The sequence below is a fragment of the Passer montanus genome, unplaced genomic scaffold (genome assembly GCF_014805655.1).
Source record: "Passer montanus isolate IOZ18808 unplaced genomic scaffold, ASM1480565v1 scaffold26, whole genome shotgun sequence".
Classification (NCBI taxonomy): domain Eukaryota; kingdom Metazoa; phylum Chordata; class Aves; order Passeriformes; family Passeridae; genus Passer; species Passer montanus.
In genome coordinates this window covers 4,255,412-4,282,881 of record NW_024367261.1, presented here as the reverse complement: position 1 = coordinate 4,282,881, position 27,470 = coordinate 4,255,412, and the positions used below count along the sequence as shown (strand labels likewise).

Genomic DNA, 27,470 nt, shown 5'->3' with positions numbered 1-27,470 from the left:
GTTCGTGAGAGTCAGACAAAATTAAATCTCAAACACACTGGTTGCCTCTTCATGTTGTGAAGATAGATTTCTACAAACAGTATGTTTCGATCTGTATTTACTAAAAGCTGTTTCTACCACATGCATGGAATATTCATTCAAACTGGATTTTCAGACATGCAAAATACAGCTCCTGATTTATTATGACTAGAACATGTAACTTTTCACAAGTTCACCCCTCCCCTGTTTAAGTGTTTACCATTATTAACTTCTGGAGGCCAAATCAACCTTGCAGTAATCTCAAAAACTCGGTTTAGCAGAGTAATTCTCTACCTATCATCAACAAAGAACCAGCCCAACAGCTGAGCTGCATGGCCAGCAGAAATAATGAAATGCACCTGAACAGTGACTCTGAAAGTACATGGCAGATCTGCAATGCCAAAGGGCCATTTTAAACAGCATTACTAATGCTCATACAGCAGGAAACACTCCCTAATTGCGCCATAACTTGGAACAGCTGACTTTCTTTCCAAGATGAGATACGTGGTGAAACTTAAGATTTCTGAATTTGTGAAGATGTTTGAAATATGGTGTCACCTACTAACAAAATTACACCGAATGCAAGCAGTTTAAACAACAGTTGATCTGTTGGTTGTTGTAATTTAGGACTGTTTTCTCTGTTTCTGATCCACAAAAAACTGTGCAAATTAAACCTTTGTGCCTGACAAAGTTAAGCCATCAGTATCAAACTAGATTAAGTCTTTCCCTTACAGATTCAATCTTATTTCCAACATCCTGCATGGCTCATAGGAATACACATAATTTGGTGTATTTAGTAATGCATTTGCTCATGCAATTCAGGCAGTGGAGTAATACACATAAAACATGAAGAAACTCTGTACTTCTTGTTGCTGTCTTCTCTAAATTCCTAGAAAATTAACATGCATTTGCCATGCTCCTTAGTAGAAGCCAACCCTTAAGCAGCATTAATTGCATGTTGAGGTACTCCCTTTATATTTACTTGTGAGGGAAGGACCTGGCAAAGCTTGACAGTATTTCCAGGAATTCAGAGTTTTAGGTATAGAAGTGCAAAAGCAGGAAAGTTGTAATTCATTGACTTCTAACTGTAAACACTGGACTAACAGTGATTGAAGAAAGAAATTATAATTCACATGGTGAAAAGCTCCTGCACAAATTGAAATCCAGCAAACATAAAACATCCTTTACATAAAACAACTGTGGTGCCAGTTCATTACTAAACTGTATTTCCCACACTGAAGAAAAATGAGCCCAAATTAACATTGCTGAATATAAATCCTCAGTATTTTTCTCTACTTCTGTGCATTTAGCCTGCACGTTTTCCAAAGTAAAATACTCATGAAACAGTATCTCCTTAGTCTACTACATAAAATAAAATGAGAGTATGAGAAGAGCAGCTATTTAAAACATACCTGTTGAATTTGATGTAGTTGTGGCTCCAAAAGTAAATCCTGAATTTGCTGCATTGGTACTGCTGTCTCCTGAACGAAAGAGAAATGGAGTAAGAGTCGAGCCAGTGCTGGAAGATGTGGTTGCTGGTTTGTTCTCTTGAGAGAAGCCAAAAGACTGAGATGTTGCAGATTCTGCAGGATTGCCAAAAACAGAGCTGGTCACAGTGTTGCTGGGTTGTCCAAACACAAAGGGAGTGGGAACTGGCTGAGGGTTTGAGGAAGAGAGGGTGCTGCCAAACACGCTGCTGCTGTTGGCTGAAGTGGTGGGTACCACTGTGCTGGAGGAACTGGAGCTCAAGAAGCTGAAGGTTGCTCCTTGATCTGAAAGGAAGAAACAACAGTTACTACTGAGTCACTCAAACGAAGTTTAACAACCAAGAACTTTTCACACAGCAACCATCACTGAAAAACGTTAATCCTCCACTGCAAACTTTCAACAAATTAAAGGATACAAAACTGTGCAATATCTATGAAGTGACTTTTGCACCTTTATAGCAGTAGAGAAACTGCAGCACAGCTGCAAGTAGATAGATGGAAAGAAGATAGTCCCTCTCTTCTTCCCTTTCACTATAAAAAACAACACTAATATGAGGCCTCTATACTGCACCATATTACAGATTTTATCACCAACTGAGCTGCTACCACTGAGACAGTACAACTTCTGTACTTACACAAGCAGTAATACAGGTTCCTTAAGGTGTGGCTATGTTTTTTGGCTAAACATAGTATTAAAACTCACTTAAATCTACAAAGAAATTGCCACATATTGCCTACATCAACAACTAGAACCAAAGACAGGCTGCAGGTAGTGTATCAATCCCATAGATGTCCAGTGCAGCCTCAGAGGTATTATTAGAGAGACACAAGCAGGGAAGTGAAGGCAAAAGATGTTCTGTTTACCGCAAGTACTGGTTGGTGCCCCAAAGGCAAAAGGTGCCTTTGCCTGCTCGCTTTCCTTTTCCAATGGTTTACCAAAACTGAAATTGAATACAGGTTTTGCTGTGCTCTCCTCTTTGGTATGCTCAGCTGTCCCAGATGAAAAGATAGGCTGTGCCTTTAGCTCTTCATTGTCAGCTTTCTTTCCAAATGCTAAAGGACCAGCAGAAGTGACAGAGTCCTGCTTCTCTTCTGCCCTTCCCAAAACAAACTGTGAGGCAGGTGCAGACTCCACACTGCCAAAAGAAAAGCCTCCTTTCGCTGAAACAGTTTCATCCTTTTTCTCATCTGACTTCTTAAACGGTAAAGCAGGTGATGCTGCATCCTTTTCTGCCACAGTTCCAAAAGTGAAGCCACCGACTCCAGTTTTATTCTCATTAGTAGCTACGGAAGAAGTAGAACTTGTAGCAAAACCGAAACCTCCCAAAACTGGTTCCTCTTTCTTCTCCTGCTGTCCCAGACTCGTCGTTCCAAACTGAAATGTTGAAGGAGCCTGACTGCTTGCAGATGGAAGTCCAAAGGTAAAACTGTTACTTTTACTTTCTTTTTTGCTGTCTTCTGATTTAGAGTCTGAGGAAGAAACTCCAAATTTGAAGTTCCCTGAATCAGTAGGAAACTTAAATCCTCCAGTCACAGTGTTGGACGATGCAGATTCGGATGCAATGCCGAACTTAAAGCTACTTTGTTCTCCAAACTTAAAATTTCCTGTGCTACTTAATGTTTGAGAAGATTCAGAGGAGGATGATGATGGGACACCGAATGTAAATGATGGCATTGCAGCATTTGTAGACACAGTAGCAGTACTAAAACCTGCAGAAAAAATAAGCAACAATGTCAAGTTTGCAATATATGATGTAATACAGGCAAGCTTTAGCCACATGGATGGGATTTCTAGTCTTGAGCTTTACCAGAGTCAAAAATGTTCAACAAAACACCCCCCCACACACACAGGGCCAAGTAAGGAAACTCCACACTTCCTCTCTATGTATCTTTTTGCAATGGTGTTCTTCTGTGCAGCACCTGGCTCGGAAAGGCACACTGCTGAGCTCTTTGAAAGTCCATGGTTTTTGTCTAAACTCCAAATGAACAACACACATAAGGGCTTGAAACAAACAACTATGTCACTGACATAAGCTTTCCTCTAAAAAACCCAATCCTTTTCTGGAAAATGGGTGGAGAAACGTATGCACAAAATTTTATTTAAGCAATATTCCTAAACAACAAATGGACAGTTTTGCCATACTCAAAGGAAAAATCCTTGTACTTAAAAAAAAAAAAAAAAAAAAAAAAAAAGAAGGAAAAAAGTTGCAGAATGCACATCCTTGTTCTTCTCAGTAAGTATTACCTTTGAGCTCTGCTTTGGTGCCTGGCTTTGCACTTTGACAGGCTATGCATTTTGTGGCTTCTGCTTTGTTTTGGACCAAGCAGACCTCACATTCCCAACTTCCTTCAGGCATCTTGAATTTGTCTAAATCCGGAAAACCTCCAGAAGAAGCAGAAAATGCAGAAACACTGCTACTGGTCACAGGCACTGAACTCCCTGAGAAAGGAGCAAGATAGTCAATGATCTTGCTTAAATCGTACACAAAACTTTTAAGAAATGCTCACTAAATTGCAAAGCACACAAATGTAACAGTAAAAAAACCATCAAGCTACAAGTTAATTTCAGTCAAACACAATCTGAGAATGTAAACAATAGACATACCTGGATTCTTCTTTATAATCTACATATGAATTCAGGAACAAACTGAACCAGTGACATTTAAACAGCAACTACAATTCATAAAATATAGCAACACAGCTGATTTCAGATGTAAATTACAGGTGCTGTATTGAACTAGAACTACTAAAAGAATTCCTGGTGACACCAGTTACTGGTAGTCAAACTTAGCATCACTCAAGTTAATAATTACTGTCAAGTGATGCAAGGGTGCAAATTTATTAGAATGATTCATCAGCAAGTCACAAGGACAGGACACATTCAAACTATATAGTAACAAAAAAAAAGGAACTCAAAGCTTCCAAACCCACAACTCTCTGTTCACCACACAAGCTACACTGCCTTCAACAGCAGCAGAAACCTACTGCTGCTGAGGTGTGAAATCCAACACTTGCCCTCTGACTTTTCTCCCCTGTAAAGGAAGAGATGGCACTTGATGCTGCACCCCAAGAGCAAACTTCAGCTCCACAAGTGTCAGGAGTGAAGCAGATATCCCAAAGGCACAAAAGCATCACATCATTGCATTCTTCACCTACAATGAACCACTGAGGGTGGCATTCAAGAGAGAGACACAAGGTAATTTCTCAAATTCAAACCAGTAACGTTTCCTAGACAGGAATGGTTCTTCATTTCCACAGCACATCCAGCAAATTTGTGTCCTCCCATTTTACCTGCTTCACTCGTCCTCTTGACAAACATAATGTAACTTTGAAATTTTGAACATATGGTTGTTTTAGCACAAGATAACTAGCTAAAGACTACACTGACTTGGAATCTGGCTTCATACCCCTGCTCAATTCCACACAAATGCTAACTGAAGACATTTTAAGACATGTTGTGCAAATACTGCTTCTACCTATGTTTTGAAAGAGGAAACCAAACCCCAACAAATTCAGTAGTTTTTAGCTCCTTGCAAGGAGTTCACATTTTTCCCCAATAAAAATGAGTCAATTTGTTTTAAGTTAATCAAGGCATCCATTTTATCCATCTTTCCTCACTAGCTGTAAAGCCGGGTATATTTGCTTCAGTTCAGCTCTGCACTAACACATTTCACAATCAGTTCAACTCATGTGACAGGCTGGAATCTGGGCTGAGACCTCCAAAGTGCCTGCAACCATTCCTGCAGAGAGCCACTAATCCATCCTGTCTGGCATAGAGCCATACTGCTCAAAATATTTTTTATGTGCAACATATTTTATTCTTTAAAAAATGCACATAGACTGAAAAAACAGGGAAGAAAAGAACAAACCTGGTTTCTCAGACTGACAAGCTACACATTTGCTGTCTTCTGCCTTGTTTTGTAAAAGGCACACTGAACAGTTCCAAGAGCCTTTTGGCTGTTTAAATTTGTCTCCAAACCCCAGAGTGACTGTTGTGCCAGTGCTGCTGGAGGTGGATGTCACTGTCACCGAGTTTTCTGTGACAACTGGCATTGTCAGAGCAGGCATCACTCCTGTTCCAGGCTTTGGTGTCTCACACGCTATACATTTTGTAGCTTCAGGTTTGTTCTGGACCAGACAGGTATCACAATCCCATGTGTTGGGCGCCGGTTTAAATTTGTCTTCAAAGCCCAGTGGCGCCGCTGTAGGGACTGTTGTCTTGGAGGAGACACACGGACTCACACTGATGGTCTGCTTCGTACTCTCGACAGTGGACACTTTAGCAGCTTCACATGTTACACATTTGCCATCTGTGGTTTTGTTCTGCAGACACGGGTCATGTGTGTCAGACTGCCAAAAGGAGGATGCTTGTTTAGAGGCGTCTTTACCTGCAGAAAAACTACTTATTGCGGGCCTTGTATAGACGACTGTGCTCGTAACAGGCTGTGCAGATGAACAGGAGGGTGATTTCCCAGACATGAAGCCTAGTTTAGAAAAAAGAAAAAGGAGAGGTCTTACTGATGAAGCTGTACCCTGGCTACATGGAAGTTACTTACAATACTAGACAGCAGAAATCTAAACCTAGTGTCAATGGTTACAACTATACATTCCAACTAACTGCAAAAGGAAGTCCACAGAAATAATATCTAAAGGGATGAAATTTCATACACTGAACTGGGACACAACAGAACACTTATTAGAAGCTTGATTTAACTCTTCACTTCCAAGAATGTTTTAAATGCAAATCTCATTTGTATCTGCCACTACAGTGGTAGATACAAGTATAAACAAACAGTACTGAAAGCTGATCATCTGTCACTGACTGGAAATAATCCAATTTCATTTTAAGACACCATGCCCAATCAAATCAAATTTCTAAAGCTATTTCTGCCATAGTAGATGACTCACATTTACTTAGTAGCTGTGTAGCAGTTGGTACTTGGAGCAGCAGTCCACACACTATTACCCCACAAATACGGAGTAATAATTAAGCAATAAAAATTAAGACAAACACACAATTTTTTCCCTATAAACTCTGTTCAAAATGCACTGGGCACAGGCCAACTCTTTATTTAAAGGTGCAAACTTTTCAGAAAAAAAGAACCACCAATATGGAAACACTAACAAAAATGTGTTGCTACAGCAACACATTTTAAGTATTAGCACAGTTTAACTGTAAAGCTAAAATCTAGAGTTTCTCTTTTTATTGTTATATTATTGTTGCTTTGGGATTGTTTTTTCATATTAGAAGTGGAATCTTCAAATAGTGTGGATTTAGAACCTGATTCTGTTAAACTGCTAAAGAAAACTAATGCCACTTCACCCACAGGTCTTTCCTTAGACAAAACACACAGTGTATTTTGTCTCACTTAGCTCTTTCCAATGTAAAAATAGGCACTGCGTTAAGTTGCACACAGATTTCATAGTAAGTCCTGCTGTATCTCAAAGGTTATGGAAAAGATCAAGTTCAATTAAGTCTTTTTTCCTAAAACAAAAAACATCATCTACACACGCTTTACTCATCTACACTTTTTACTCAACAGTTGAAAACAATCACAATTACTTGAAAACCTTTTTTTTTTAAGAGAGACAGCCCACTGCTACTTAAAATTTACATCTGAACCCATAGCAACTGTCAACATTTAAGGTCAAAAGATATGCAACTTCTGAAACACCTTTAGGAATGAAATTATCTTTACCATTCTTAATTTCTGGAGATGGTGAAGGCGAGAGAGGAATGTCTGTAATGCATTTTACAAACATTTCCTTTCCCATTACATATATTTATTTAAACAAAACACTTATTCTTTGACTAATTCTTTTCACACTCAAGTTTGAATTACAACCTAGTATGTAAAGGAGAAGCAGTGGATCTGGTTTGGAGCTGCAGTTTTCCTGTCAGCAATGAAAGCCCCTTATAACAGAAGGGGGCATGAAGCACAACAGATACAGCATTTAAGGCTGTATTTACTGCTGACACTGCCTTCATGGTCACAAATTATCTGCGGGTTTCTTTGGTTGCTGTTGTGCTGGGCTTTTTAAAAATCAATGCAGCTATATGCAAGTGTATTCCCTGCAAAATATTTTTCAAAGAGTTCATTATCTCACCGGGGCTTTTTAGAATGTCTAACACACTTCCTTCCTTTAAGAACTTAGCAGGTTTGCAGAACCCATCATATTCTTCTTCTTCTTCCTTCTTATTGCTGGTGCTGTTTACAGTGGCACTACCTTTAAAAATAAAACAAAACCCACCTCTTACAAAGAAATCCACTTAGAATACATTCATGTTTGCTAGAAACAAGAATTTCCATGCTTCATTCTTCTTCAATAAGAATCTTCAAAATTTAACCTTATTTACAAGAGTTTATAGTTATAATCTGATTAAAAGCAGACCTGTCACTGAAAAAACACACTTTGCCTGGAATTTGTAACAAGCTTAGAAACGACAGATTAAATATTTAACGTTAAAATAATAAAAAAGAAAAAAAAGGGAAAAAAAAGGAATTAGCACTCTGTTTGAAATGCCAAAATTTTTGTTACCTGGACTAAGGATGGATGTCACTGGTGTATCAGTGGATCCAGAAAGCTCTGATGACTTTACGACAGGAACACTAAATGTAAACTTAATTTGCTATAAAAAAAGAGAGGATGTTTTTAGATTCTAAGAAATTTTAGTCAAGCTTCACACACAAATAATAATCTGAAACCCAGTCTTCAGACTTTTGGTGGGTGCTGGGTGAAAAATTACAAATCAGAAATCTATATATTCATTTGCCCCCTTACCAGGGCCAATTCTGCTTTACTGTTCCATAGTATTCTACTAAAGCCTTGAGAAAATGCTGGGATTTATTTTACTTACAGACGAGGGAGGTAGCACTTCCACCTCAGTAGATTTCACAATTGGAGATGAAAATACAAATGTAGGACTGCCAACATTACTTGCTGGTTGTACCTGTATTTTCAAAAGAATTAAGGTTTGAATCCAAGAGAAAAGCATCCCAGTGAAACAAGAGCAGCTACCTGAATTCACTATCTAACACATATTCTGCAGTGAAGTTGGGAAATCTGATGTTTGATATTTCTGATCCACAGCTAAGAGTTATAAGAGAAAGCTTGCAAGTGAGTGTATAACATAGAAGAAGCCATATCAAAATATGCCATCCTCCCCACCCCCCAATCTGAATAAAACCCTGTTTAATTCAACAGATTATAAACTCAGGTTGGTTAGCTTCATGAGCACCACAGAAAAAGTTAACATTCAGCAAGGAGGATATATAATCACCCTGAAAAAGTATTCACAGTATACAGCAAAAGATTTACCTTGTTCATCACTGCTTTTGAAACAACGCTGGGTGATGAGGAGACAGCACTACTGGCAGGGAAACTGAAGTTGAACGTCGGCAGCGATGCAGTACTGATGGGCAGGGGTACTTCAGGTAGCTGTTCTTGCTCCATCTCCTAGGTGCAAATTTTAATTTTGGTTCATTTTTTCTTTAAAGAAGCTGCAAAATCTGATTTTTCACTTTCTTTAGAAAAGTTTTAGATTTTAATCTTTCTCTTTCTTTAAAAAGTTGTAAATTTTAGTTTTTCTTTTTCACGAGACCTACTACCATCCTACCCTGTCCCCCCACTAGCTCCTTAACAAAGTTAAATGTAACAAATAGATCTATAGACAAAGCAGGTTTTCAAAAGGAATCCTAACATCCCACTTAAGTCTGCCACATCATTTTTATTTATGGCAGGCAAGTTTCTATGCGATACTATATCCACCCACCTGTCCAGTAAGAATACTGAAAGTAAACTCAAAATTGGTACCTGAACAGAAGAGAGAGGGGTCCAGATAAGATTTATTTTTGGTTTTGTCCTTTAGTTAAAGATCTAGAAAGACATAACCATTCTAGGATTCTATTATTCCCTTATCTCTTTAATTAAGAACACAACTCCATGGCAAGTTATAAAGTGCTCCTCTTGCAAAATGAGGCAGGACAGCTGACAAAGTCTCTGAAGTCACTTGAACTTGGAAAAACATAGTATTTTAGGAAGGATGTGTGTTCCTTTGAGTACCAAAAACCCCAAACCAAAGCACAGAAAGTCAAAAATGAAACCCTGATGAGTGACATACTGCTCTTACCCTTGTCTTTTAAACCCTTTGATTACCAAGATTAGATTGGATGGAGTTTAAATGGGAATAGCCAATCTCTTCAGGATTTGGACAGTAGTAGCAATGTCTACTCAGAAGTGACTAAGCAGAGATGCATTTTGCTACTACAGACATTTAATGTACCCCACAGATGATATATTTCAGAGATGTGAAGAGTCTATCACATCTTGATATTGAGACCATTTCTGTTACATTCTCCAGTATTTACTACTTCATTTTGCATCAGCCAGAAGACTGAGTTAACCTCATTAGATTTAAGATCCAGTAGTAGGCAGCTTATGTAATGCTCAGGCAGAAAACTAATCCGTGGGACAGTAATGACTACCATGGTATTTCCCCATTAAAACAGGAAAAAAAAAACCAAAACCCAAAACCCCTTCACAATGAGTTTGAGCAAGTGCCAAAAATTGTGAATGATTATTAGCAAACACAGAAAACACTGTCTTCTGCCTCAGGCTCTTGGCCCATACCTTTCTATATGACTTACACATAAAAAAACCAAAATAAAACCCCCTTTTTTTTAATACTTGGCACTTCATTCCTTTCTAAAAATTCTACAAACCTCTACCTAATTTATTCATTCAACAACTAATAAGAAATTTTATTGCATGAAGAATATCCAAGAAAATACAATGGAAGATTTTAGAAATATAAAACCAACGTTGAAGCACTTATACAGATAACTGAACTGGAGCCTGCTCTGAAACCCACAGCCAAACAACCAAAAAACTGAAATGGCATTTCTGTAAATTACTATGAGGCAATGAAGCTACATATCCCAGTAATCACAGGGAGATCAATTAACCTGAGGGACCCTTACCAGTTGTTGTTTTTGTGCAGGTCTTGATGCACAGTACCGCTCCCTTTCCCTTCTCATCTTGCCACAGGCACTATCCATCCTTCCTCCTGAAGACAGGCCGTTGGATGCAGGAGTATCAAGTTTGGGGTAGCTCAAATTGCTGGCACAGAAGAAAAATACATAAATTGAGGAAGGGGATTAAAAAGAAAGAAAAAAAAAAGGAGAAACCCCCCCAAATTTATCAAGTAATTGTTTCAAGCTATTATAGCCACTATTAATTCTAGAACTGGTGTGTGCTAATTAGACTCAGAAAAAACAATCCCACAAGTTCCTCAATGCTGGTAAATAGCTGGTGTTCAAAACAGCATGAATAAGATGAGTAAGAGCAGCAGTAGAGAATAACATATATAAAAAACAGTCACAACATCCATAAATGAATAATGACTAAGCCAGAAGACCTGAAATAGAAGAACTGATTTAGATTGTTATTTTCTAATGTTTGCTTTTAATAGCCCAGACAGTGGAAATTTTGACTGCCAGTTCTCTGTTTCTGTGATGAGCATGTATCTCTGAAGGGACATAAAAGAATAACTAAAAATACACGGGCAGGGGGCGGATGCGTGTGTGCGCACAGGAAATGCTGCCAACAGCTCTTATGGAATTGAGAGGCTTAAACTTGTGTGGCAAGAAAATATGATAGAAGCTGCCTAAGCAGCTCTGGCTTTCCTGAGGCCATCAGCAGAAGCAGCAAAGGTGTTTGGGTGTGCCAACATTCCAGAAGTCTATTTAGACATGAATACAGATCCCTTTTGTAAGGCATACAAAGGCATTTCTCTGTTCATTACAAAAGCCTAGATCTAAACCAGAAAGACTCCCTAATCCAAGTGGGAAGGGAAAAGAAAAACAAAAAACAAAAGAAAAACCTAAAAACAAACAAACGTGCACCTCCCCACACACACAAACCCCCCCACTCAACAACGAGAAACCAAACCAAAGCCACATCCCAAAACAGAAGTGAACTAAGGAATAGTAACACTAAAAAGCAGCATGGCATTATGACAAGTATCCTTGAAAAGAATTACCATATCAAGCTTATCCCGCAGCCAATCAGTCAGTCATTACAAAAGTACATTGGATGACACTGGAAGATACCAGGTTAAGTGTCTAGAGGACTGAGGAAAAGAACTGGTCTAAAACTCTCAGATAGTTGCAAACATCTGCTCAGCACTGTAACCACTGACAGGAAACCAGATCCTTAAGGCCATATGCTCAAACTTTTCCGTAATCCAAAGTGACAATCAATTTGAATTATGAAATAAAATTTCATGTCAAAATAAACCTTTATTCGGACAATTACAGCATGTCTCTGATAGTCCATATTCCTCTTTTCTGTTAACACTTGTCAGCTTCTAAGAGGCAAAGACAGTTCTGTCTTCAAGCAAGTCAGGCCAATCTACAATTCTGACTCTGGTTTAAAAACTAAACAGTCTTTGTTGGGCTGAACAGAGATGTACCAAAGTACTGCAGGTTAGTTGCATGAAGAGACTCTGGCCCTTATTAGTTTGTATTCCTACTCCATAATACAACAATCAATAGAGACTGGCTTTATGGAAAAGTTAAAATAAAAGGACCATCTAGCATTAAGTCAAAAGCAGAAACACAGCAGTAAAACTTGTGGAACAAATGAAAAGCAGTATCAGTTTCCTGGACCTCCCTTCTACATGGAAAAAGGAATTGCACCAAAGAAAACTCAGAACACTTTGAATACCCACAATTAAAACCTAACACCTGTTAGCACCTCTACCAAAACCAACGATGGTTCCTGTAAAGTGTAAAACAAAGAGCCGGCTTTGGGATTTTTTGCAAGCCCAAGAATGCTCAAGGCAATGTAAGAATTGCTTGGAAGAAGAACACAGAGCAAACACATTAGGCATTAGGAGATTCCCTAATACTGTTATCTGAAAGGTCTGAATCCTCAAAAAAAAAAAAAAAAAGGGTATCTTCTGAGCACACAGTGCCTTAATTCACCCAAAAGATTAGTTCCCCAGAAGGGAGGGTCATCAATATTATCTCATGTAATTCTATTCTGAGCAAGCAGCATAGTGCAAGACAATCTCCTCAAGAAGAAATACAATTATTAACTCTCCCGGATTTTTTTTTTCAGAGACAAGCTGGCATTGTCTTCAGATGACTCTAAAGGGCTTCTGTTTTTCATGCAAATTCACAGAGCAGACAAGTGCCTTTGTCATGTAAGGAACATTAAAAAACCAATCCTCCTCTAGGTTTTTGTATGAATGAATAAATAAATAAATAAACAAACAAATAATGAAAGCAAACAAATTCCCAAACAAACAAAAACAACACCACAAAAAACCACAAAAATTTGATTTACTCCTGAACTGTAAGACATTTCACATTATAAAGAATTTTTCAGAGAGATTCCGGGGACACAAAGCCTTCAGACACCAAGTAATTAAATAGCTACCTTAAACTAACAGCTGCTCCCCTAACGAACAGCAAGTAACACAAGTAGTTAAACTCTCTCATAATAATTTTTTCACTTTTTCTATTCCCTTTTACTGAGAACTGTTCCTGCCCCTCCAAAAGAAGGCAAGCATGTAGACTGTACTGACAAAAGAGGGGGGCTTTCTTCTTTCAAGTGTTTTAAATTAATAGATTTGCCATACCTTTCAGAAGATTTCACAAGCTTTTCTGCAGGAAAACTCTCCTCCATCATGCCCTGCAAAATAAGTTTTATTTATTTAAAGATTTATCTGAATATATTTATAAACAAAACACAAAGAGAAGACAACCAAACACACATTTTGTGCTGTTCTGGTTATTTTATTTATACCACTAAATATACCTCATCTGCTTAAGCTTGCTCCTAACTACCCTGACTATCCACCTAATCTCCAGTCCATATATTTAACACCTGATCATTTTTACATTCAGAATGATACTGAAACCATGGGTGATTTTTTTCCCTGAAAGAGATACCAGTATTGTTTTAAGGAAAGTTTATCAAGGACTCCACTGACACCAAAGTGATCAGAATGGGCAATTAAAAAAGTGTTCTGAATTGGTAATTGCTAGAAATCTCACTTGGAGCTCGCAGTTCACCTAAAACATTTTATGCACAACATCAGCATGTTCCATCAGCTTTCTGAACAGCAGCATATGTAAAGGAAATTTGTGTTTCTGTATTTTAATATTCTTTCACTGCAAAAACCCTGGCACAACAGCACACCACCACATTCTGAAAATAAGCACCAGCCACTTAGTATGCCAAAGATACAATTATATTCATAAAACTTCTCAATACCTCTTTCACAATGCTTCCCACTGTCTTTTCTTAATGCTTACCTCAAGTATACTATTGGTGCTCTTGCAAAAAAGAGCACCCTAGTAGACTGGTTAGACACATTCGAATTTTGCAAGAAGCAGGCAAATTATGACATGAAAATGTGCTTACTTGATGGTCTGTATCTACCCTTTGGTGAATTTTTCTGGAATTAGTAGCTGATTTCAGAGATGGTTTAAAATACGTGATCCGACTCCCTGTCAGGGAGATTGGCTTTGGTGTCACAAGTTTCTGGACAGGAGGATGTTGCGAATCCACCTTTGAAAGGGAAGCAGCAATCAATTTATCCTTGCACCCACCCAACTTACCACAGCATTGACTGATGACAAAAGTTACAGAACTATAAACCTCCCACCAGTCTCAGCACCCAGTGAAAACTATGTGGAAGTGTAGAAAATCTTTAGCTTTTAGCAGAAGATCACCAGAAAATCAGTTATAAAACCCAAAGAGCTACAGAAATAGTCAAAGTCTGTTTCAATATTGTGTCAAACTTTGGCAGCTACTTCACAAGATAAACTATAAGCAAAATAACTCATGTTGCAATAATATGCTCCCATCCTTTCCACTCCACTGCCCTCACAGTGATTTTTTTACTGACTCAATCCACTTATTTAATATTGAAACTCTTAAGCAGAGTTAAACCAGCTTCTGGGTTTCTTTTTTTCCTACATTTTCTTCCTTTGAAGGCCCACTTTTAAAAAAAAATGTGAAATATTTTTAAAGAAGTCTCATGAATACATGTTCCAACGTTTAAAATTTGCATTTGATGCTCTTAAAAATACTGGTCTGACTTTTCTTGTCAAAGCTTTTTTACAGACAAAGGCAAATTATTAAACAGAAAGCACCATACATTCTGCAAAATTGGCTAAAGTGAATAGAGAAAGAAGGAAGACCCAAAAAGGCCCCATGATATATCAAATAACCTGTAGCCTTGGTGATAGGAAGAGTGAGACTTAGGATGTACCTACTATTTAAATTAGTATCAACAGATGGTTGTGCCCCAACCCAGGTGCAGAACTGCATGACCTTCACATAGACCCACTTCTTCTAGAGCTTGTCCTGGTCCTTTGGGATGGAATCCCTCAGCTGTGTCAACTGCACCGCTCAGTTCGGTGTCACCTGCAAACTTGCTGAGGGTGCACTCAGTCCCATGATCTCAATGATGACAATCTGGCATTTGGATTTGTTAAATTTCATCCCACTGATGACTGCCCAATGCTCCACTCTACCTCTCTGCAAGGACTCTTGTCCCCAAGAGAGTCAGCAGCCCCTCCCTGTTTCATACCATCAGCAAACCTGCTAAGGGGGCATTAAATTTGTGCCTCCAGATCATTTGAGAGTTATTTTGGACAGCACTGGCCCTAGAACTGATCCTGAGGAACACCACGACTGGTGACTGGTCACCAGCCAGATGTAGCCAAATTCACTGCAACATTTGCATCCTCCTGTTCAGCTTATCCCAAACCTGGAAAACTTGCCCAGGACACAAGAGGGACAGTACCAAAAGCCACACAAAAATCCAGGAAAATACATCTGCCAACTTATCTTCACGTGCCTGGCTAATGACATTATTGCAAAAGGGTACTAAACTAGTGAAAGAGGTATGTACAACAAGAAAAAAAAGGAACACAGTTACATGTTCAATACACAAAGAAATATTCTGTCTAGTGTAGATCCTCAAAATAAGAAAAATACTACAAAAAAAACCCCCACCTGTAAAACTTCTGTCTGAGTACCCAAGTGTCCTGTCAACCATTTGTTCACTTTAGCAGGAAAACACACAACCCTCCTCTGGGCACATACAATCCTGTCCTCTCTTTTCATCAAGGGCTACCCTTTCTCCCTGCCAAATTTTATGAATTCTAGCATTATGAGTAGACAATTTCTCTATTTTTACCCAGTGACAGCTGTATGCCACATTCACTTTCTGACCAATGCCAGGGTCTATGCTGCAAATCTGGTAGATCTTTTTAAATGACTCATCACAGGTGTGGTTCTGCATTTTAATGCAGAATCCTTATCAACTTTGTTTTTAATTACTGGGATAATATTTAAGAAGTGGTAAAAAACTTCCATGTTCTATTTTTCAACATTCTTGTAATTCATCATATGGCCAAAGAGAGTACAGAAAATCTGAGATGTTTATAAACTCCTAAGCAACTGCAGAATTTATTATACTTCTAACCAAGCCAATAGCATAGAAACTTTTAAAACATTCTGTCCCCATGCTCATTACAACAGCAGATTAAAAGTCTGCATTGAAGAAAAACATTTTTGTTCCTTTGGTTGTTGGAGATAGAAGTAACCTTTCATGGTTTCACAATTCAATAAATATAATACTCTAACATTTTTTAAACAAAACCAAGGAAAACATGATTTACCACAGAAACAATTCTGTGCTACTTACAAATAGGAATTTAGGAGCATAAATTTACAGAATTAACAAAATTGTCCAATTTTCTCCTTGCCTTGAGCAATAATAAAAAATGGAAGTATTTATTTTTTGCTTAAAATAAACATGGAAATCTGCACAAGATCTGAACAATCAATCGATATTTTTCTATTTCTTGTTATTTCTGCAAGAGAAAGCTTTCTGAAACAAGAATGTTATCATGCAACTTAACCCCAAGTTGCAGGCCAAGATAAAACCACTTTGTGTGTTCTAGGAACATTGTTCTTGATGTATCAGCACACCACCACAAAAAGATAGTGAGTAATCTTCACAGTCCTTCATCTAGTGTGGATTGAAAAGACATTTTTAGCAATTTCCACACAGCCAAGGCAGCTGTAACTCACACTGAATTCATGTGTGTGCTGTCATTGAGGTTTGTGACATTTCTTCTGAGAGCTGTAAAGCAGAGAAGGTTACCTATCACAGCTTAACACGTTACTGGCCCTTACCTGGTTTTGTCTGGATTGGAAGCTAGTCACATTCAGCACACTCCTGTCCACAGGCTAACAGAAGAAAAAAGGACCAAAATTAGAGGACGTTTTTTTCCCCTGTATAAGAGGGCTCCATCCAACAAAAACACGGGGGGTTGTGATCAACTTACAGAAGACAGCGGACTAGAAACAGAAGATGGAATCCTTTTAGCATCCTGTTGAAAAAACAGGTGCAATAAATTAAAGTGGACATGGCATCAAGTAACATCTTCATCCTATACTGGCACATTCACTGTTTTTCAAACACACGGAGTAAAACATTAAAAGGAGCGCCACTTACCGCCAAAGGGCTTGACATCTTCTCCAATGTCTGCAAGATGCGCCGTGCTGTGGAACTTGTCACACCATAGGACTGCACATTTGCTTGCTTAGCTTTCATCTGTCTTTTTATTGGTGGCTGAAAAATTAGCATTGCCAATGTTACGATGGTGGATTCTGAGTTACACATGTGTGTATTTTATGCTCTATGGTTACACTGGTGATACAACCAATACTCTCATAATGACAGAGAAAAATGCACTCACTCAGCATTCAAGGCATGAAGAAGGAAAATATACTCCACCGACTTTACAGAAGTTTAAGTGGTGCTCCACATATCTCGCACATGGGACAAAGCAACAAAAGAAATCCTTAAATGTAAAAGGCCATAAAATGAAGACATTGGGCTCATAGGGTCTCTGAAGCAGCGATTAGAAAAAGAGAAATGAAGCAAAAGCTTGTGCTGCAGAAAGTACTTTCAGTAGCAAAACGGATCTCGCAGTTTCATGATGGTGTAAGCATGGCATCTTAAGCCAGAGTATTAAATCATCATCATGAATTTCTAGTTCTACTTCTCTTGTTTCCTCCCTTTCCCCAAGACTGCAGCTGACTGCAAATCTTTTCTCTGTTTAGTAAGATAAAGATCTGATTAGAACTTAACAGATCTAAAATAATACACTGAAGAAGTCAATATTGTACCACATGACTGAACATAATTTAAAAAAACCTCAGTGTGACCATTTTTTTAAAAAAACTGTGTTACACCTCTTATGTAACGTCATGCTTCCCACACGACATGAAGACAGGAAGCAGATCACACAACACACAGAACATGCAAGTGACACCCACTGAACGCAGCAACAAACAAGCTTGTCTCTCCTTTAAAAGCCTAATATTTGCTTCTTCTTTCCAACATAATCCAGAATTTTTGTAAAAAATAAAAATAGTTGACCCAAGAGGACTTCTAGCTTACAGAAATTTAAATGTTCTCAACTTTGATTCAACATCAAGTCAGGAAAACCTCGAATCAGGAAATTGAGACCCCTTGTTCCATGGTAGGAACAGACTGCCAAAATAGTTCCAGCAAACTTATCTTCAGTTCCTTAAAGTTCCTTTTGACTTCTTAGTTTTTTAACAAAGGGCATTCTCATTTAAACAAATTAGACCAAATCAGATTTTAATGACTTGCTTTTAGATTCAACTCTAGCTACTTAGAGCAGTCAGGATTTTTAATTTGCTGGTTCATTTTAGACCACAAAGAACACAAGCAGCTCTTCTCATGAGCCACCTGAACGACGGTAAAATAGAGAGCATCTTTTTGTTTATCATGATATGTACATTTGCATGCCTCCCTCTCAGTAACAGAACAACAAAGGATGAGCAAATTTGCCTTTTGCATATTACTATATAAAAAAATGAACAATATGTCCATAGTTTGAGTGCTTGTGTAAGATCTAAAGGCAAGTATCAGGGAGGTAACTTTTGCTGCTATTAACAAAGTTTTCAAAGTTACACCATCATTGTAATTATTTACATGTTATTTTACCATAATACAGTCAGAGGCAGACCATGGCAGAAAATAGAAATTTCTGGAAGACATAACAGAGGAAATCCCTAATACAAGAAACTGCCCACCAAGTAAGACGCTACTGTCATTCTCACGCTTTACGATAACCATTTCTACATTAAGTGTTATGTAAGCATTGAAACAAAAATTATAGGCTGAGTGGGCAAGATAGGAACTGTTGCCACATTTTTCAAGTTAAGTTCCCATCTCGGAGCTTTTTTGGCCAAGCTCCCCGTTCTGTATTTCAGTTACATTTTCCCTCACACTGCACTTCTGTTCTCATACCTGGTAAGCAGAAATCTGCACTTTTGTCTGTCTCGCTGCTGCAGCTGCACCACCATAAGAGGTCTTTCCTGGGTAGAATGGAGAATCCCCAAGCTGTCGTGTCTTAAAGACAGAAGTGTTTCCAAGTGACTACAGAAAGGTATTATGGTAAGTGGTTAGTAAAATGGCTACACATTCAATTTAATAATAATTTTTAATAATAAAATCAATACTGTGCAGTACTTACAGGAGAGGGAGATCCAAAAGCAGACAAATTAAATGCAGGTTTTTTAGAGCTAGATGCAGGATGCTGCGAGAGGGAATGAGATCTTTCAGCCTCTGGGGACCAGAGCAGTGGTGCTGAAGTATTTTTTGAAACTGTGATATCTGCCAAAATGATAAATGCCATATGTAAATGCCTTGTGTACACAGAGAAATTTAGTATCAAACATCACAAAAACTCCAGAGTCCTCCACGAAAACATCTTACAAAATGAAAAGGTCCCTTAACACTGATTTCTCTGGCACTCTAACCTTCAGAACTCTTCAAACAGATTAATTTCACATATGGTTTGAAACCCAAGTACCAACTCTGAAACTAAAATCTGTTCACAGAACTGAAAATACACGACCTTTCAGTAATCTTTCAAAAGCTTTCACAAGTTAATAGCACATTTCCAATACAACAAAAATTTCTTTCTTCTTTCATGATAAAATAAAGGAACTGCATAAACAGTGGTGCATCTCTAATTATACCAAGCTTTTCCTATGTTGGTAGAACAGGACAGAACTGACCAGGTCTTAAACCTGAAAAATTACCCGAAGGCTGAATTACCACTGTTAACCATCTATGGAGAAGTACCACAAACAGGACAGAACTGACCAGGTCTTAAACCTGAAAAATTACCCGAAGGTTGAATTAACACTGTTAACCATCTATTTTCTGTATGTCTTATGGAGAAGTACCACAGAGTTCTAGCAAACTCAGGTTATATTGCCATACCCTGGAAACACCCACTCTGAATTGTCAAACTGTGTTCTCCAGAGAAGTGGCTGAGCATGCCTTCATCCCCATTTATATGGGGAACTAGAAAAATTTGCAAACTTGCTCTTTTGCCCTTTCTCAGTGAGATACCTAGGTCACATTCTACATAAATACAATGCTTTGGGGGGGTTTTCTTACTTAAAAATCGTGTACATTCTTTACTGAATTTGGCAAAAAACAAATTATGCCCTCTACCAAGAACAGAAAAAAAAAAGCAGCAGCCCAAACTTGCTCAATCAGAACAGCTGCTTTATTGACTCCTGGTGAAAAAAAATTTGAGAGTATCTTGTGTTTTTATTTTTCAACTGTATTTACTCGTATTTAGCCAGCTGTGAGATATTCTGAGTCAATCCTCCTTCTAGGCAACCAACCCAGCTATCAAGCTACAGAAAGTCATCTTCATCTCCTATTATTCCCATTCAAGATTTACAGATAATCAAGCTAAAATTTTATTTATCAGCACTGACTCTTTAGAATATAACATACTCATAAACGTATTCCAAACATGGTTATATTTAAAAGGTGGCAGGATTATATAATTCTAAAATACTAAAAATTAAATTTAATTCTAACATCTAGACCTGACATTCTCTTACTTTATTTATTAAGGCAATGTGGAATATTAAAGAACACAAAGTACTTCACGTTATCAAACAAATCAAAGAGAGAACATAAAAGTTACCTTTATCAGATGCTCTAGAGGAGAAGCCACTGGTTGTTGAGATGTTATCATCATCATGCTGAGAGGTAGAATCTTTTATTTCCTTTACGAGGGACAGCCCAGGACTGCCGATGCCAAGCGTGGAAGATGTGGAGGGCTGACAGTGTGGGACTGCGGAATCCAACACGGTGCAGTTCAAATGGCTCCGGTGAAGGGAGGGCCTTGTTAACACATCCGAGAAGTTCAGTGCAGACCTGCTCGTGGATGGTTCTAAACAAGAACAGTGAGACAATCAGCTTCCCTACAGACAAGCTCACAGAAGCAAAAACCTGCTTTCTATCAACAGCCATGCTTATTGCCAAGTTCTCTGCACAAAAATAGAGAAGCCGAATTTAACTTCCTCACCCAGATAGGGTTTCATCTGTCTGATTACAACAGCAACACTGCTTGCAATACTAAGCATTAATGTCACATTAAGAAGTACTTCAGGATGGGATTTTTCTGAATTTCATCAAAATCTGACCCTGCACTCAAGCACTTAAACTGTGTCTTTCACTAAATTAAACATCTATAAATTCCTTCTCCTCCAGATAATGCTTACAATAAACTGTCCAAAATTTGAGATTACGTTGACAAGTTACGGACAGTTGTTATCATCTTGTAAACAAGATGGTGTTAGTCTGAATATGTAACAAAAATATGTATTTGCAAAGATTTTTGGGGGTTTATTTGTTCTGGTGCCATCATCCTCCCTTCCAAATTCTATGAATTCCAATTCATATCAGGTCATCCTACAGGCAAATTATCTCCTATCCATTAGTTTTTGAGATTTGGGCACAAAGGACAAGTAAGCAATGTGGCCTCAGTTGTAAGACAGGCATTTTTTCCTCATGAAAAGTGTCTGTAAACACTGCCAGTGTCCTGCAAGAGGTGGTCTCACAGCTCCAGCCTGTCACATGAACAGAATAGCAATTAATAACCATGTTGCCTGATACCCATATGTCTACAGTCCCTCCCATGATTTCTGGGTATGAACATAATTTTGAGACACTCTCATCCTGACATTTGCACTGAAGCTTGAACTTGCTACTTCAATCTTCATAAGCACTGCACTGCTAGTAATTATTCTCCAAAGCACTGGTAGATGTGTAAGACTGTCTTGTTTGAGATGAAAGAAAGTGTTATCAGACCAAAGGCTGCTAAGCAAAGGAACACAGACTCTTGCACATTGGTAACTCAGAGCCAAAGAAACACGCTTTCTAAAATAAAAATACCAGTACCAATAAAAAAAAATATATTATGAACTATAGCTAGAAAGATTAACTACAACGTCCACAAACTGCAACACAAGCTACTGCAGGTTCTAGTGGGTCCCATCTGCTCCCGATTTCTTGGAGCTAGAAAGCTTGCTGTGCAGCTGTTCTCACTGAAAGGTCCTTTCACACAATTCTTCAAGAAAGCCAACACATGTTACTCATTCATGAAAACCTTCTCTATTCCTCTGTACAAACTTATGCTCAAGCTACAGCTACACAGAGAGCAGTAAAGCTCCTTATTTACAATTAGATAACATTGGTGAGAAAGGTATTTCCTCATTACTTTTCATTCTGCCAACAACAGAAGCAGCTGACTGTCCACACAGATGGTTATGGGCATGTGCTCAGACAAAATTTCTCACCTAATTAACAAGTGAGTTGCCAAAACTGCTAATTTAAGAGAAACTCAAATGAGCATACACAAATCTACAGAGTACTACAGAAACAGTGAGAAGCATAGATATAAATCACAGATTAATTTTAATATGATAAAAGAGTTATAAACTTATTTGCCAAGGATCCAAATACTTTTCAAAGATCCCAAGCTAGCAATGCCACATAATGTTACAAAATATTTCAAAAATAATAATGTCATAAACATTATGAAGTTTCCAATATCTCCACTAAACTAACAAGGAAATTTAATAAATTGATTGAAGAAGGCCAAAGGAAAAGAAAAAAAATCAGGACACATGAAGGAATTCTCCTCTGGCATTCTAGCATCTGGTCTTTTGTTTTGAGGACAACAGAACAAATTAATTTTTCTACTACCTTAAGCAATTAGATAAAACTTTCATCCCAGATCCTTTAAAAAGAAAATGCAACCCAACACACTTGCAGATGAATGCTAGCAATATTTTGCACTTGGCTACTTGACTGCCTGAAGTTAACTCATGACTTCCAAGGGCTCTAAATGAACTTCCAGTATGTTTAAATTTTGAAGCTAAGGTAGTTTTAAAACTGAGTTACTGAGGTTTTTTCCTTTGTCTTCCCTATGTGTGGGATTATTTTGGGTTGGGACTTTCAGCAGATTGGTCATTTTGGTTTGGGTGTTGCAGGGTTTTTGTTGTTTGCTTTTTTTCTGTCTGAACGCTCCTTCCAGCCTTCCCTAGAAATGTAAATTCAAAACTAGAATCTGTGAATAAATACAGATGGTCAGAATACTAAATGATATTTCACATACCTTCTAAATTAATTCTTGCTGATTCAGGCGTGACTCTCCCATCAATTACCATGGCATCTTCATTTGCATAATCGTGGTGATAGTTTACTGGATTCTCTTCCTCACTTGCAGATTCATTCATATCTACACATTTATCTTCCCTTTTATTGAAATACTTCTGCAACCATCCTGGTACAATGTTCTTCACTGATTCGGTCACTCTGCTAAGGAGCCCCAGCTTGAAAGAAAAATATAGGAGCACAGTCAGCAGCATACTCTGGGATGCAACCTTGCACAGACCCCAAAGACAGACATCAGATAGTAATATTCAGATGAGTAAGATAAGAAGGTGGCAGATCCTTCATAAAGAATTCCTATACTTCTGAAACATGCATGATAAAAATGCACTTAACATTGATTTACTACTAACCCATCAGTTTCTGCACTTCCCAGTGACCTTGGCAAAACTTCTACATTCTGAAACTACAGCTGAAGTTCACTAAAGGCTTGTCAAGTCACAAGGTCATAAAGAAATTAAATTTCTAAATAACTCCTGATGTACAACTCCTGATGTTTAGAGGACTTTTCCTTCTAACACCTTCACTTGAAAAACCATCCACCCAGAAGCTCAGCAATTATCTACAGCAATAGTGATGAGCAGTAATAGCTACAAAAATCAGTGAACTTAAATATTTCTTTTTCTAATGCTGAACTGCAAGAACAATGCTCACCAAAACCCCCACTATTACGCTCTGAATAGTGAAGGGATCCTGAAAGGATCTCAGAAGAAACAGCTACAGTTGAACAACAGACCCCTCACTACAGGACTGTTGAATAGATTCAATATGATAAAATTTCTTTTCATGGTATGTTAAAATTTTGTATATACAAACCTTAATATTTGGCAGTTACTGAATACATAAAAGCCATTTCCATTTTAACATTTACCAATTATTTGTAATGCTTACATTCTAGTAAGAAATATTTATTTAACATTTTGTTTTAGGCAGTCACTTGTTCCATCACATCCTCAAATTTCAACATGCCTTCCTGTCAAATCTCAACCCTGTGCAGCAGAGTGCTTGCAACATGGAGCTGCCTCTCTTACACTGACTGTAGCCACAGAACCAGCTGCTAACCTCTGCAGGCTGAAGAAAGTGCTGAAGCTACCTCCACAATTTCAACACTTTGGAAACTGGAAAGCAACAAGAGCATAAAAAAGATTTTTGTTGAACTTTACTGCCAGTTGCTAACACATGCATCAAGGTACTTTCTTATTCTCCTGGGTTTAGGCAACAACATTTTCTAAAAATTATTATTCATGTGTAGGAAATTGAGAACATTCTTTGAACATGTAGTAGTCTAGTAAACAACTCTGAAACAAGAACCCTGTTGTATTCAACTTTATTTAAAAAATCAGCACACATGGAAGAAAAAGCCCGTATCTGTCATTCACATCTTTCATACACAGTAACACAAACACCAACTCACAGGACACCCTTGAATCTGGAGTTAGGATGGGGGCTGGCAAAGAGAAGAAAAGGAAGGTAGGAAACAAAAGTCTTTTCACAGAAAGAAAGTCATCTTAATTTACAATTTGACATTTTTCATAATGATCTGTAATTTAATCTTTTACTTGCACAAAGACAGAATATCTAGCCTGGGACAGCTTAAACTAGATAGAGTACAGCATAATAAATGCATCTGTCACAATTACCACACTAAGATGCACACTAATATGCCATGCTTAGGGTGTTGCTGCTCTTCTACATAAATACTAAGCTTTCCAACAACAAAAACTGTGCAACACCAGAGCTCACAAGCATGGCATCAACAAAGAGTCAGTCTGTACTCTGTTCCCAGCCCCTCATTTTCACCTTGACTTGTGACACACTGTCCCCCTTTAGGGGAGTGAGTATTTTGCTGCTATGAATAAAAGCGTATCAGGAACTCCGAGGAGTCAAAATGTGCCAAAATAAGCAAATGATCAGGACACAAACTGCATCCAAGGCAATTGCTCTTTCCAAAAAGCTAGGCATTACTATATTCAGTATTGCTAGAGAATCTCTGCATTACCGAGTAAGACATTACTGGTCACAAAACAAGTGCCAGTATGATTCTCTTGCTGAGGAAATCCTCCCAGGACTGAAAGCTACCTGGGACTCAAGATGGAAGAAGCCATAGGTATCCAGAAGAGTAAACACCCAATCATTAGTAATCCTAATGAGTAACTGGAGAATGTAGCTAGACTAGTAATTAACTAAGACGACATTTTACCATCCATATCTGACACCAGACTGGTTTGACCCTTTTGTGCAAATGGGCAGCCTTGCCATTATCCACATAATCAGCATTCCAAGCTGGGTAACACGGGGTAGCTTCCCAAACCTACCCATGAGCTGGAACTCAGCACAGCTGTACTGGACAAAGTACTAATGGCCTGCTCCATCGGGCTTAGGCACAGTGACAGACAAGGAGCAGAGTTTTGTACTCTACAATAATGCTGGCTTAGTGACAAAGCAAGAGAAAGCAAAATACATGTAAAGGCACCTATATTTTCTGTCAGCAAAATATATTAAAAGCACTGTGAAAGAACTATGCAGGCATTATGAATGAACCAGCATCAAAACCAGATCCCCTTAAAAAACACCTTCCCCCTAGAAGTATTCCACATTCTCCAGGTATGCCTATTCAAATACACACAGATGACACACCAAAAAAACAACAATAACAAAAAAATAGAATTCCTTTAATACTCTCTTATCTGCCCATGAGAGCTAAAAGCTAATCAATAAAGCTCTGTGGTTGGATTCCTGATCAAGTCACAGTTAAGATATCACTGACCAACTACACATTTGAACATGCATACTGCCTATTCCTGCCAGAACAATTCAGCAAAATGTCATGCCTTACACTGTCTTTAAAGCTAGCATTTTAATCTTACCCTAACTTGCAGTTTTCTTATACTTCAACTTCAGCACATGCATTTGAACACCCTTTCCCTCTCTCTGCACATGCATACAAGCCAGCCCTGTGCAGTAGAGCACTCCCCCTCTACCACTTCTGTGTCACCAGCTCTGCACTTTGTCTATTCCAACTCCTCAGAGAGGAATCATTAATCCTTCTAGAAGGCTGACAAGGATAGTACACATCTCATTGATGCCAACAGATCTTCAGATATGAAATACAAAAGACACACCAATAGACACCTCTAGCAGGCTTATTCTCCAGCAAACTGCTCAGATCCCGATCTTCTCATGCCACAAATATGAACCAGCCTCTTCCAGAACACCTTCATTCACTACAGCTACTCTCAACACCCTACTGCACAAAAACTGTTCTACTTCCCAATCTCAGGTTGGGAGCAGAGGACATGGTGCTGGCACACAGAGTCTGATGCTCATAACTTCTCATTTCTACAGGCCACACAGGTACCAAACTTAATATCACAGAAGGGCAGAAGACTCAGAGGGGCAATTGCAACTGTGTGACTGATGTGTTTTATTCAGCGAATGTGTTCTACTCCTCAACTGACTAATTTCAGAGGTTTGAGTTGCTGTCAGTATCAACTGCTATCACCTCAAATACACTCATCCAAAAAATATCAGCAGGAAAGCTGAACAAAATAAAAATCCACCAGAAAGACCCGGTAGCCTATGAATAGGTATTTATTTAGTTTTTCAAAATCTGTGCATCATCTCAAGTGTCTGTCTGCAGCTCTGCTAGGTCTATCTAAGTCTATGTATACAACCATCATAGCAACAGTAACTACAGTAACAGCTACTCCAAGGCATATTGGCTTGACATCATGGAATCACTGAACTATTAAGGCTGGAAAAGACCTCTTAGATCATTGTGTCCAACTGTGACCCAAGAGTCTAAACCCTCCTTGTTTGGGCACAAACACTCATTACTGAATTTCAAGCCCTGCTCCCTAGGTCCCAAGTCTCATCTGAAGGGCCCAGAGCATTATTTTGAAGGCTCCAAGTCTGATTTGGAAGGCCCAAAGCCTCATTTGTAGAATTCGAAGTCTTCTTTATAGAGCACAAAGGCACATCTCCAGGCCCAAACCCTAGCTTCCAAAGCCTCCTATTTAGGATTCAGCCTTTTATCTAATGGGCTCAAAGTCTTCCTCTGTGCCTCCAAAAATCCATTTCTAGGGGGCAGAGCCTCAGTTCAAGGGATTGAAGCATCATTTGAGGGCACAAGAAAATCTAATGTCAGGGTTCAAACCCTCCTACTCACCTCCAAAAGCCCATTTCCAGGGGCCAAAGCCCTGTGCAAAAGACTCAAATCCTTCCTTGAAGGGTCCAAAGCCCTCTTCTCATAAGGTCATGGAATCATTAAGGTTATGATCCTTTAGTATCATCAAGTCCAACTGTTAGTTCAGCACTACCATCATGTTCACCATTAAACCACATCCTCA

General features: G+C 38.5%; 1 protein-coding gene across 3 annotated transcripts in view; it reads right to left on the bottom strand.

Annotated features, from left to right (window-relative positions):
• Nucleotides 1–27,470, bottom strand: part of NUP153 (nucleoporin 153) — a 43,720-nt gene that overhangs the window by 3,828 nt on the left and 12,422 nt on the right. The window contains exons 2-19 of one of the 3 annotated variants that reach the window (XM_039712034.1): nt 23,066–23,282; nt 20,588–20,836; nt 19,109–19,248; nt 18,883–19,011; nt 17,053–17,169; nt 16,883–16,927; nt 16,731–16,784; nt 13,941–14,087; nt 13,153–13,205; nt 10,487–10,625; nt 8,826–8,963; nt 8,365–8,457; nt 8,046–8,136; nt 7,614–7,733; nt 5,375–5,989; nt 3,751–3,945; nt 2,370–3,215; nt 1,431–1,790 (exon numbers count right to left, since the gene is read on the bottom strand). In XM_039712034.1, coding sequence (XP_039567968.1) covers nt 1,431–1,790; nt 2,370–3,215; nt 3,751–3,945; nt 5,375–5,989; nt 7,614–7,733; nt 8,046–8,136; nt 8,365–8,457; nt 8,826–8,963; nt 10,487–10,625; nt 13,153–13,205; nt 13,941–14,087; nt 16,731–16,784; nt 16,883–16,927; nt 17,053–17,169; nt 18,883–19,011; nt 19,109–19,248; nt 20,588–20,836; nt 23,066–23,282 — 3,748 coding nt within the window. The remainder of the gene's footprint in view (nt 1–1,430; nt 1,791–2,369; nt 3,216–3,750; nt 3,946–5,374; nt 5,990–7,613; nt 7,734–8,045; nt 8,137–8,364; nt 8,458–8,825; nt 8,964–10,486; nt 10,626–13,152; nt 13,206–13,940; nt 14,088–16,730; nt 16,785–16,882; nt 16,928–17,052; nt 17,170–18,882; nt 19,012–19,108; nt 19,249–20,587; nt 20,837–23,065; nt 23,283–27,470) is intronic. The other 2 variants (XM_039712035.1, XM_039712036.1) reach the window with 2 other exon arrangements.